Here is an 11,564-nt window from a genome sequence, read left to right on the forward strand (position 1 = left end):
AGCATCAGCGACGGAGACTTTTACAACGCTCCTCAGCCTCAGCACTCCATTTCAACTCATTACCAAAACAAACCATTATTGTATTCCCCGGTCGGTTATTAATGCGCCGTATGAGGCTATGGTAATAGTTGCCTAACCTCTAAAATGTAAGCAACACTTGACATTTCATACTAGCTTCATATGAATGGATTTATTGTTCCGCACGGGTTTCCAGGGTTTGCCGTCGGCCTCAGCTCGTGCTACAATTCTACGTTGGTTTGTCTCATGACCTTACAGGTTCAAATCCTTCCACCAACATGCTGACTGGAAGGCTACTTTGAGTGTGTTGTTTTGAGTGGACTAGTCATTTCCCCCTCTGTCTGTGACTTGAAGGGAAGCATGCTCAGTCGGCTTCTCTGTTAGCCAACGGGGCTGGTTGCTGCTGAGCTCCTATTTCTCCAATTATCCATTTTTTGTGTTAGAAATCCACTGTTCCCCATCCTTTTCCTCAGCTCCATCCATCCATGCCGTTCCAGTTCTCGGTCTTTCTAGCCATATCTCCTTCTCTCTGTGCCTCTCTCTCTCTCTCTCTCTCTCTCTCTCTCTCCCCCTCTTAACAGGCTGGGATCCAGGGGGCTGGAAATAACCTTCACATGGCCAGCTTACCCAGCTATCTCTCACACACAGACCGCTGCTGCGCCGACTCATGCACACACACTTGAGCAGTTGCATACAACACACACACACACACACACACACACACAGATGCATGCCAGAGCCCAGCTCCCTTCATGAGAATGACGGGCAGCGCCACTCACCACTCCATGGACCAGGAACTCAAACAGTTTGCTCTTGGTGGCTTTCCTGGCTCCCCCCGCCGTCTCCTCCGTAGCCATTTGCTCAGTCCCCTCCGTTCACCCTGCTATGTCTCCCTCTCTTTCTTTTGTCTTTCCCTCTCCCTGCCTCTCTCTCCCTTCACCCAGCCTCCTGTTCCCCTCCCCTGCTCCACTTTCCTTCTCTTTGTGCTCTCCTTTTCAGCACTGCCTGTCCCTGACTCTCCTTCTCTCTCTCTCTCTCTCTCGCAGTCTCTCTCTCTCTCTCTCTCTCTCTCCCTCAGCCCCTCTCTTCCCCTCTCTCTCTCTCTCTCCCTCTATTTTGAATGTGCAGCAGCCCTGCCGAGTCTCTCACTGTGTCTCGCTCACTTTTTAGTTGAGCTGCCTTTCAGGAGCCCGGCGCGTCGCTTGGAGGGGGGGAGTGGGGGTCTGGCAGGGGGGTTTCAGCCAGCCAACCCTGCCGCTCCCCCTCACAGCTGTTGCATTCCATTGGTAGATAAGGGCATGCGGTGTCGCTGGCTGCTGTTTGGTTTAAACAGAGGCCGGGGGAGGTTAGAATCAGTTAGCTATTCCTCTGCTGCAGTTTCCCCCCAGTGACCAACCCAGAGGCCATGGTCAGCACACACACACACACACACACACACACACAGCTCCGAGTCTGGACTCATTCTCAAAAAAAGGACATCGGGCTCTTAAAGGGACCACGCTGGATATCATTAATGCCCTGATATGCTTAAAAGCATGAGAACACTTAAATTGCCACACATGTTTGATGGTATTATTAGCGTCAGGATGGTGACGTTTAATGAAATTCAGGAGTAAATATCCACTTGCCCCTGGAAGTCCACTTAATTAATAAAAGGCGGTTGTTATTCACACCCTATGGGAAGCTAAAGGAAAGGAAATTGTATTTGACTCTTTGCCTCTGAACACAAAACCTCTTTTTTTTTTTTTTTTTTTTACAATGGGCAAGCTAATCTCCACTAACAGCACTTCACACAGGAAGAAGGCCACGTCAAGAGCACCTTCATTTCCTGTGTTTCTGCTCTGTATGAGCTGGCCTTTGTCAGAGCAGAGTGCATTCATAGGTTAAGGGTATTTCATTCGCTCGCCTCATTAGCTTTACCTTTCACCCACTGCTCAGACCAGAAGCCTACATCCAGCCTGTCAGTCCTGCAGCGGCTACAGTATAATGGCAAACAAACAGGCCGGTCCACACAGGCAAGGTGACTGTGTCACTCCCCACGTGTAATTAGGTTGTGTCATCTGTGTCTGCTATTCCTTACGCACCACTTTCTTTCTGCCTTCTTCTCAAAATGCAGAAAACTGAAGGCCAAAGCGGAGCGAAAAAAAGCAGACCTTATTTTCAAGGACACGAGGACGTGGTGTGAGGAATGAAGAAAAGACTATTGAGATTCAGCCACGGAGGCATATTAGAAACATACAGGCTCACAGTGTGTGTGTGCGCGTGTTGTGATCCCCGGGTTGTGATGTGACGGGCTGTCTTATAGTCCAATTACACACAAGCCTGCACTTCGCCTGTCGCAACACAGGTCATTATTCTGACTAAACCATGCTACATTGACGATTATGACTCTTTCTTGTCTCCAGTGCTCTTCCTCCCTCTCTTCCCCTCTCCCTTCCTTCTTACAGCCGTCAGATCGGGCGAGTGAAATATTCATGAGGTTATTTGAATGACAAAGGAGGTGAAGTGGGACAGAATCAAAGGGGCCTGGCTTATGACACATGACAGCAAATTGTCACTGTTATTGTTTCCTCCTCTCTGTTCCTGTGGGTAAGAAAAGGCCAGAGGAGTGTTGCACCAGGTGCCAAAGACTGGTGCCAAAGAAATTGCCTTGAACAGTTTTAACAGCTGATAGAAAAGCTTTTATGCAAAAGAAAAATAAAAAGGACCAGGGAGAGAAACAGACACACTGGTTTCCTCTGTTTAAAAATTTGTCCTCCAATTTTTCTATGTACTCGTACCAGCTTGCCTCTTGATAAATGGTGACAGGGGTGTATGGTAGGGGTGGGGGTGTTGCTCCTGTGCAAGCATTAACTTGATGGCTATGGCATGCTAGACCCTGACTTGTGCACCAAGGGGGAGGCTATGCTGTTATTGTTGCAGCGTGGACAGCTGGTTAGTGGGCCTGTGACCTCCAGGCCAGAGGTCACGACCTTTTGAAGGATGTTCCACTATTAAAAGGAGTCTGAGAGGTTTCAGTCCCATTCCTCATTTATGAAGGAGAGCTGATGCATATTCCTCATCACACTTAAAGAGACCGCCAGCGAAAGAAAATCTAGGATTTATGGTTGAAAGAACAGCAAATGAAGCAGCAGTCCAGTGAATGCCCTTCAAACTTCCTTCATTTCCCTAATTATTGATCATACAAGCCTCTGCTGACGATTTGGGATCGATCTGGCGTTGGCCCTCCCATATGTTATTGACAGCTTGTGGTATTTGTCCACTTGGTGGTGACATCTGCTGTTAAGATGAGTGTACTACTGCTGTCATTTGTGCAGCTTCCCGAGCTTGGAGGAGCAAATCTCCATCACAAAATTGCTCACTGTGACCGTGACCCATCTCTGCAGTCAAATAATGCCATTACGCCGGTCTTCATTGATGCAATGCACTGGATTGCATTGTATTACGTGACATCTGACACAGACTTACAGGCTATTACACTTTTAAAAACAATGTGCGTTTCTCGATCTCTTGCAAGGTCAAAAGCTCAACACGGAGAGCTTACCCATGCAGATGCAGACAGACTAGCGTTGTGCCAATCCCCGTTTCTCCAGCAACGGCACGTGGGCGTTCAAAGATAACAAAGAGATCCAGCGGCTCCGGCAATGGCAAAGGAGCCTTGAGTGCAGGAGTACCCCCTGTTGGACCCCTACCGTCTCCCTCACCAAAGCCAGTCAGTCTCACCAAATGGTAATGTCCCAGTGTGTAGCAGACAGGGGGTAGAGGGGGGCTAACAGGGGGCAAGGGAGCAGCAGTAGTATTATTAATGACCAACAGAGGGAGCAAACAGCCATGGAGGGAGGTGCTGTCTGTTCGAATGAAAGCAAAGCTCCATGTTCAGGCCCTGACCGCAGCATGCCATCAGCAGAAATGAATGAGCGAGACGGTATGGAACAAGTTTGACCGCCTCCCTTGGTGCCTGCAAAAAAGGCCTAAAAGCATAAAGCGCCATGTAATTTTTATAGGGACGGAGCAGCAATCAGTGCTCAGTGTTTTCATTTTTTAAAGCATCCGTTCATGGGTCTTAAATCGTTCACTTCCTAATTTGGCCACTAGAGAGAGACACAGAGCACATGTGGAGCGCTGTGCTGTGGAGGCATTTTGATCCCAGTCATGTAGCAAACAGTATGTAAACTGTGTCTGATCTATTTTCTATCCCACAGACCAGCAGCTTCATCAGTTCATATTGTTTGCAATCACAGTCTGGCACCCAGTTACATGAGAGACTATTCTGCCTCGATCAAAGGCTTCAAAGTGATAGAACAGTAATAATTAACGCAATAAATTCACTATAAACCGAATGCAGTGATGGCAGTCTAACATATCGACGTACAAAACTATAATTTTAACACAGAATTTGTAGCTCAACATAAGTAAGAAGAGCCAGGCAGCATGGGGTTTCTTTGATTGCTTTGCTCTGCCTTAGTCAGTGATGCAGTGCAACAATAATAGGCTGAGCTGGGAGAAAGAAAGAAACATCCACACAATGATGGTTTCAGCTTCTTTGTCTGCATTCTTTTAACATTTAGTGAGTGTGTGTGTGAGAGAGAGAGAAAGAGAGAGACATGCAAAAACACAGACAGAGGGGAGAACGCTATAGTAAAATAATTAAAATGGAGCGGAAACATAAAGAATAGACGAGCGCTGCTGTGGGTTTAACGTACAGTTCTCAATGGCAAGGTTTACATACCAGAAACCATGAACCTGCCCTCGTCAACATTATTGTAACAGACACATGGGGTGCACTAGGGGGAATGTGGACTGGAAGGAGGGCATGGAATAAGTCTGATTTCCTCCCAGTGCTGGGCCCCTCTCTTTCTTCAGTTTAAGAGCTGCAGACAAAACCCAGCTCAAGCCGCTTAAAGGCCAAAGCTCTAGGAAAGCTACTCAATGGCCATCAGCCACCATCAAAGGGACTGTACAGAAAAAAAAGCAAAGTAGACCTGCACCTTTTGCTGAGAAGGATTAAGGAGAAATGCATTTCAGGACAGATTTCTGGAAGCCACAAGTAATCAAGAGGAACCTGCAGAGAAATGTCCCCCCACGATCCGGTGAAAACAGTGTGGTATCCGCTAATATTGTCTTACCAAGGTAATATGGTGCAAGAAAATGAAAGGCACTGGAAGAAAGCAGGTGGGTACCGCCACACAAAGCAACACATTTTTACTCCAAAGGTATGTTAAGCACCTAACCTAAGACACTGCAGATAAGAATTTTAGGGTCGACCTTGGATTTCAGGGCTTGTTTGGGACAAAGCATCTTTATCCAGGCAGCATTTATGTTTGAGCTCCTTGGCAGGCCCTGAGCTGCACCCGTTGCCCTGAAAAGGAGGCATTGTGGGAGCAGATGGAAAGACCCAGCAACAGCCTCATAATGAGCTGAGTTTCCCTGCAGCCTCAGGCAGCGACAAGCAACACACCGGAACAGCCCTGAAGCATTACCTGCTTCGGGGCATTTCCTGTTTGCTGTAACCATGACAACGCGATAGTCTGCCTTCCCTCTAAAGGTAACAGCCAATCCTCTGAGAGCCACCCTGGCTGCAGTGACTTCAAAACTGGAGCAGCAGCTGGTGATCAGAGGGAACGAGTCCACATCTAATACTCAAAAAACTACTAAATCATCTCCATTGTGGAGAAAGTCAAATAATGTCTGAGATGGCTGGAGCCAAGTTAGCTGTCTTAGTCAGCCCCGGGTCAGCGACCTCCTCAGCGCAATGCAGTGCAGTGTTGTGCAGTCAGCCCTGACGCAAATACACAGTGAAAAACAGTCACTCGCAATGAAGAAACCCTACCCAACCGGCATGCAAAATTCCATCGATGAAAAACAACACTGGCGGGATTTTCTGAGTAATTCTTTCAGTATAAACTCGCTCTCTGGTTGCACAAAGTCTCCCCTCCCCCTCCTCTCCTCTTTCCTAGTCTGCATCCAAGCTATTAGCCCTGATCTTTCAGCAACACTCTGCCCATGTGGGATGGGAGAGAGAGCAGACAGAACGGGGGCAAGATCGGTATGTGCAGGACTGCATCAAGACTATTCCAAATCCCCGAGATGAAAACCGGAGATGGAGGGGCATAGAGAAAAGAGCCCGAAAATCTACCGCTTCCACAACCATTGCATTGTGAATTCAACATGTCCCACATGGGGCAGGCCGGGGAGGAAGTATGTGCAGTGGAGAGGAAACCAGTGATACAGACCGTCCTGAGTGTCTGATCCAGATTAGACGCTGTGATAAAAAAGCCTCATTAACCTCTGCAAAAACCTTTTGTGGTTGTGCACCTATTATAAGTGACCGGATGCACAGAATGAGCCCATTTGCAGCTGAAATGTAAATTTATTCCCGAGCCCCAGCTCTGCCATCGACATAATACACCAAACACACCAAAGCTGCATGCATTAGCTTATACGGCTGCTGATTTTGTGAGCTGCTGAAATGTTCAGTTGCACTTCTCTGGTGCTGATGCCTTGCTCTACAGAGTATGGTGCAGTATTGAGCGTTAACATCTAAATGGGTCAACCAGCCTCAGTAAACTGTGGAGCTATTATAACCCAGACAGTTTGTCTCAGAGTCTCATTAGACAACTGTACATTATGAATGAAAATGATGTGTCACTGCAATGCAACACAGACAGCGCTTCTGGTCACTTTAGGTATGATAACAGTGATTTAAAAAAACACATCACTATAATCTTTTGGTGGGCTGGGTACGTGCCATGTGTAATTAGGTTACAAAACACACTTCTTAACCATATAAATCTATAATCTCCTCATGGAAATCACATAGGTTTAGATGGAAATGTCTGAGGATGGTCTTTATAGCTTGGAAATGGTATAAAATACGTCTTTAGTATCAAAACAGGATCTCTGTGGAAAATACAGAAGCGTCGTGCCTGTATATGCAGTTCGCTGTAGACCATAATGTGCCGTATGTTATGCTATGACCAATTAAACGTTGTACTGCTGTATTACAAAGGTTTGAAATCACGTTAAACTTTCACAACATTCAGGGTCAACTTTCATAACATTTCGCGAAATCAGTAGTTGTAATCAGGTTTTACTGTAGGCTAGTTTGTTTCCTGGGTAACAAACACCCAGTCTGTCTTTCATTCAGCCAGCACATTCCTTACCAGCCAAAAAAGGAAGTGCTCCATTGTCCATTTATCCCTGTAAATAACTCAAAATACAAAGCCGGGAAAATTTAATTGGGTGACCTATTATTTAGGAAAAGATGCCAAATGTATGCAGCTCGAGGGCCGTCTAATCAATGTCACTGCCGATAGGAAAGCAGGGTAAAAAATGGAGTTTGACTAATTTATGAGAAACTGCTAGGCCGAAACCTTATACTTCTTTGTTCAACATTGATTGACCTTGATGAGCATTCCAAACCAAATTTCAAACATTGTTGAACGGAGAGAGTGAGTTCTGAGGGGGCTGGAGGGGCTCCAGTACGGCTTTCCTTAAAAAGCCAGGGCAAGTATTCAGCACACTGTAAAAGGAGCTGAGCTTCTATCAGACCTCAGGAGCGGTGACAGCACCTTGCATACTAATGGCACTACTCTCCCTCTTTTATACTGTGGGGAATAGCAGTGTCAGCAGCTGGGTGAGGGAGGACCTTTTTCAAAATGTACCTATCTTAATTTTTTTTTTTTTTTTGCTCCGCTTCAAGCCATAGAAAGTGAGATCACATCATGTGGTGTGCCTCAAGTTGCAAAAATATCAGATGCTATGCATCATACGAACAAGAACATGGCAAACTGAAAAGAGGTCACAGAGTAATAGTACACAGAGTTGCACAGCAATTTCCTATAGGCTATAATGCACAGTAACATTTAACTGAGTGAAAAAGCAGAAGAAGCCACTCATTCCAGCTGCATTAGGTGTGGAAATTCAATGTATGTTTTTTCTGGGTAGGATCTCAGTACATAGGAAAAAGGAATGGAATGACTGTGGAGCATATCAGCCTAAATTACGACTAAGTCCATGGAAAATCCAACATGCACGCAGCAATTTTCTGCAATAAGGGTCGGTGAGCGCTGCTCTTTGTTAACTAACTGCACCCAAATGGTTGACCCGGTGTTTCTCAATATTAACATGGATGCTGACACAAGCAGCCGACACAGACTGAAGCGAGTACATGTTGACTCTTCTGAAACTCCACCGCACTGAGCATGCAACTGCAGGTAGAACAAGACCGAGAAGGTGTCACACATTTCAAGCTACCATGCAACAAGAGAGCCTTGTGCTGACTGAAACTTCTCAGCAAACTTGCTCTAGCCTTTAGCATTATAGTTTAGGCTATTTATCCACTTAGGAGCTAAAATACCAGAGGAGAAACAAAGTAGGTTTAAACTAACACCAGTCCTGTATGCGAATAAGGTTAAACAAAGCACTTAGGTTAAACATAAAATTCACAAAAAGCTAAGACTATGTATACAACTTTTCACCCATTTGAAACACTGGATATGGTGTGTCATTAAGAGGGAATTAAGGGTATCCTCCATAAGTAAGAAAACACTTAAAGTTCTATAAAACAAATCTCTTCACTGAAGTGAATCAGCTACACGGTTGGAAAAAGATAATTAGATTTTCCTTTGGATCAGCAACTGTAAAACTGGCTACCAGCATTCACCCCAAATTCCTCTGCTGCTGCTCGGTGAACCCACAGCCTGCCAGCAGATTAGCACAGTGAAACTGAAACTTTTTCCTCGCAAGATTCAAAACACACTTGCAGACCTGATAGTCTATACGAGGCACCCATTGTGTGTGCATCTCGGATCAGAAGGGGCCGGGAAATGAACTGAAGACATGCGTAAAGAGGGAGAGGATGGTCCCCGCTCTCGGCAGGGCTTCACCGTGCATCCCCGGTGTTACTCCTCAAGTGTCTGTTTCCCACACCAGTCAAGGTTAACAAGCCGCTGGTGTCTGCGTCGGCTGGAAAACGGGGAGGGGTGGAGGTGGAGGTGGAGGGTGAGGTGCTGCAACTATACAGTGCTGTGTGATGATGCAGACAGGCAGAAAGCTACTGTAGCCTACAGTCCCATAAATATTCCCAACCACATCCCAGCCCCGCTCTTAATGTCAGTATTCTCCAATACATTGTGCACCATGCGACTGTATGCCACGGATTAGGCATGAATACACCATGAGGCAATGATTAATCCTGGCATCTTTTTTTAGATACACAATAAATTACAGCCAGACGAGGGGAAAAAAACTCCGGTGCGCACTAATCCGGCTGGCAGCGCGCCTACAGGATAAAGAAAATATATAAAGAATAGTTTTAATGGTGGCTGCGGATGCGTTTACTGAGCAGTGGAGACCCAGCGAGCCCAACTGAGGTTAAATAAAACAATGTGCAATGCCACAAGGTAGCATAACCATCCATACCTTTCTCTCCATCACTATGCGCTTTTAGGCTACTCAACAACAGCAACTGTAGGATGTGTCTCTGTGGAGCTGTCCGGTCCGGTGCGGCGCTTCCTCACTCCTCAACTTCCTCACGGCTTTCAGACAGCAGCGTCTCCCTATCACTTCCCCATTACTGGACAGCTAGGCGACTTATTAGCGCTGGCCTGTGGGACGCCGAGCAGGGGATGGAGCCAGAGCCAGGATTGGTGAAGCCTTGTTCGGAAGGGGAGAAGAAGCGCAGGCGCGGTCTCTGCTGGAGAGTCGATATAATGAAAAATTACCACTGGCAGGGAGTGTCACCAAATTATCCTCTCGAGCTATTTGTAGGCTTCAGCACGCCGGAATATTTCATCAAGATGTGTGTGAGATGTAATGCTGACCACAGGTTATCCCGCGTCTGCTACAGATTTGGGGCTAAATGAGGTGCGCAGGAACAAAGGGAATAATCGCAGCTTTTTTTTTTTTTTTTTGGGACTGTTATGGCCTCATCTGAAACCTGTTCACCACAGCGACACAGGAGTAGCATCATGTGCTCCCTAACCACAAGAACTATAGCAATCCTATAAAAAAAAATCAGCATACTGTGCAAGAATCATAGTAAAACTACAAGTCCCAATGGTAATGTTGTAGGAGTGTACTGATTTCATTTTATGGCATTTTTTAAACGCCATAAAATGTGATAAAATTCGTGTAAATTCATTATTCAGTGTAGTAGCAGTACTCCTGATTCATAGTTAATGCCTTTAAGAATATTATAGTGATTATTTGTTAGGGGTTCCATCCTTATAAAAATGAATGAGGCATTGTGGGCAACAGAGACAGAATTCAAATTTACTTCCATTTTCCACAGCGTGCAAAATTATATCCTTCAGCCACAACCGCGTTACAATAAGATGAAATTTGTTTGTACGGTATGAAGGGTTTGCAGAGAATCTCGCTCAGTGCATTTGAAAAGCAAATTGGCAACCACGGTAGTCTGCGTGGCTATTTTTTGCTCGGCTCTCCAGCTCGAGAACGAATATTCTCCCTGAATTATGCATTTATGTCTGCACACCTGGAAACTGGAACATTATTGTCTACATAAAATGAAATCTGAGTCAAGTGTCAAGTCGATGCAGGACAGTCCTGAGCTCCGTCTGATGTCAGCAGAGTTGTGAGTCAAAGTCTGAGTCAGCAGCTTGAGACCTAAACTCTGTTGACCCCAGAAGCTGCAGGGACACCGACCTTCCGCTCAATCCCCTGCTGACATGCATCCATCCTGTTGAGGTGCCCTTGAGCAAGACCCTCAATTCCCTAGGCTCCAGTGGTGCTGCTCTGTAGCTGACCCTGACCTCTGACCTTCCTATGGAGGTGGGAAAATAAAGTGATCAATAAAGTATCACAATATCACCTTCTTCAGCCTTTTTTTTTTTTGGGGGGGGGGGGTTACAGTGGCATACTTAAAGATCCCTTCAACTTTTATCCACTTTAATTGAAGACTTTTTTTTACATGCCAGATATAATGGTAAATAGGAACAATTCCAGTATTGAAAAAATTAGAAAATAAAAACTGTGACCTATCACAGGACAGTCTAATATATTAGACTAATGATCCATTAGAGGAACTGCACACCAGTATGTGTACGACTTCAAAACATAAGACTTAAGACTCAAGATGCTACATTAAATTGTATTCCAAACCATTTAAGGCCTTAAGTCGTTTAGAGGCTTTTTCAGGGCTTGCAGAAACCCTGATACTGGGTTTACCTTCCAGCGCTAAGATACCGTTTGAGAGGAATCCATAAAGTCCAAACACAGCTCGTTTTCCACGATGCATCATCAGGTCCACATCCCACCTCTTCCCACCCACAGACTCCATCAGGAGAGGTTCACTAGTGAAGCCTTGGCTTGCAGTGCTAGCAGGAGGAGGGCAAAAAGAAGCTATCCCATAGCTGAAAATTTCTTGCAAGTTTTTTTTTTTTTTTTGGCATCTAAAATTAAATCTAAAAATCTCGGCTCCCTCATTCCTCAGAGTTCCAAGATCTATTGCAGAGGTGTAGCTTCTCAGTGAAGCATTAATTTCCAGGCGACTGACTGCTCTCCACAATTCAGGATGGTGAAGC

General features: G+C 45.7%; 1 protein-coding gene across 5 annotated transcripts in view; it reads right to left on the reverse strand.

Annotated features, from left to right (window-relative positions):
* smarcd3b (SWI/SNF related BAF chromatin remodeling complex subunit D3b) overlaps positions 1 to 9,592 on the reverse strand; it is a 32,000-nt gene extending 22,408 nt beyond the window's left edge. For 4 of the 5 annotated variants that reach the window (XM_030079135.1, XM_030079134.1, XM_030079132.1 and 1 more), the window contains exon 1: positions 798 to 1,082. In XM_030079135.1, the coding sequence (XP_029934995.1) occupies positions 798 to 875 (78 nt within the window). In that variant the 5' untranslated portion in view covers positions 876 to 1,082. Of the gene's footprint in view, positions 1 to 797; positions 1,083 to 9,441 lie in introns of those variants that run through there. The other variant, XM_030079133.1, reaches the window with a different exon arrangement.
* Positions 9,593 to 11,564: the final 1,972 nt, after the last annotated feature.

The sequence above is a fragment of the Myripristis murdjan genome, chromosome 20 (assembly GCF_902150065.1).
Source record: "Myripristis murdjan chromosome 20, fMyrMur1.1, whole genome shotgun sequence".
In the NCBI taxonomy this organism is placed as follows: Eukaryota; Metazoa; Chordata; class Actinopteri; order Holocentriformes; family Holocentridae; genus Myripristis; species Myripristis murdjan.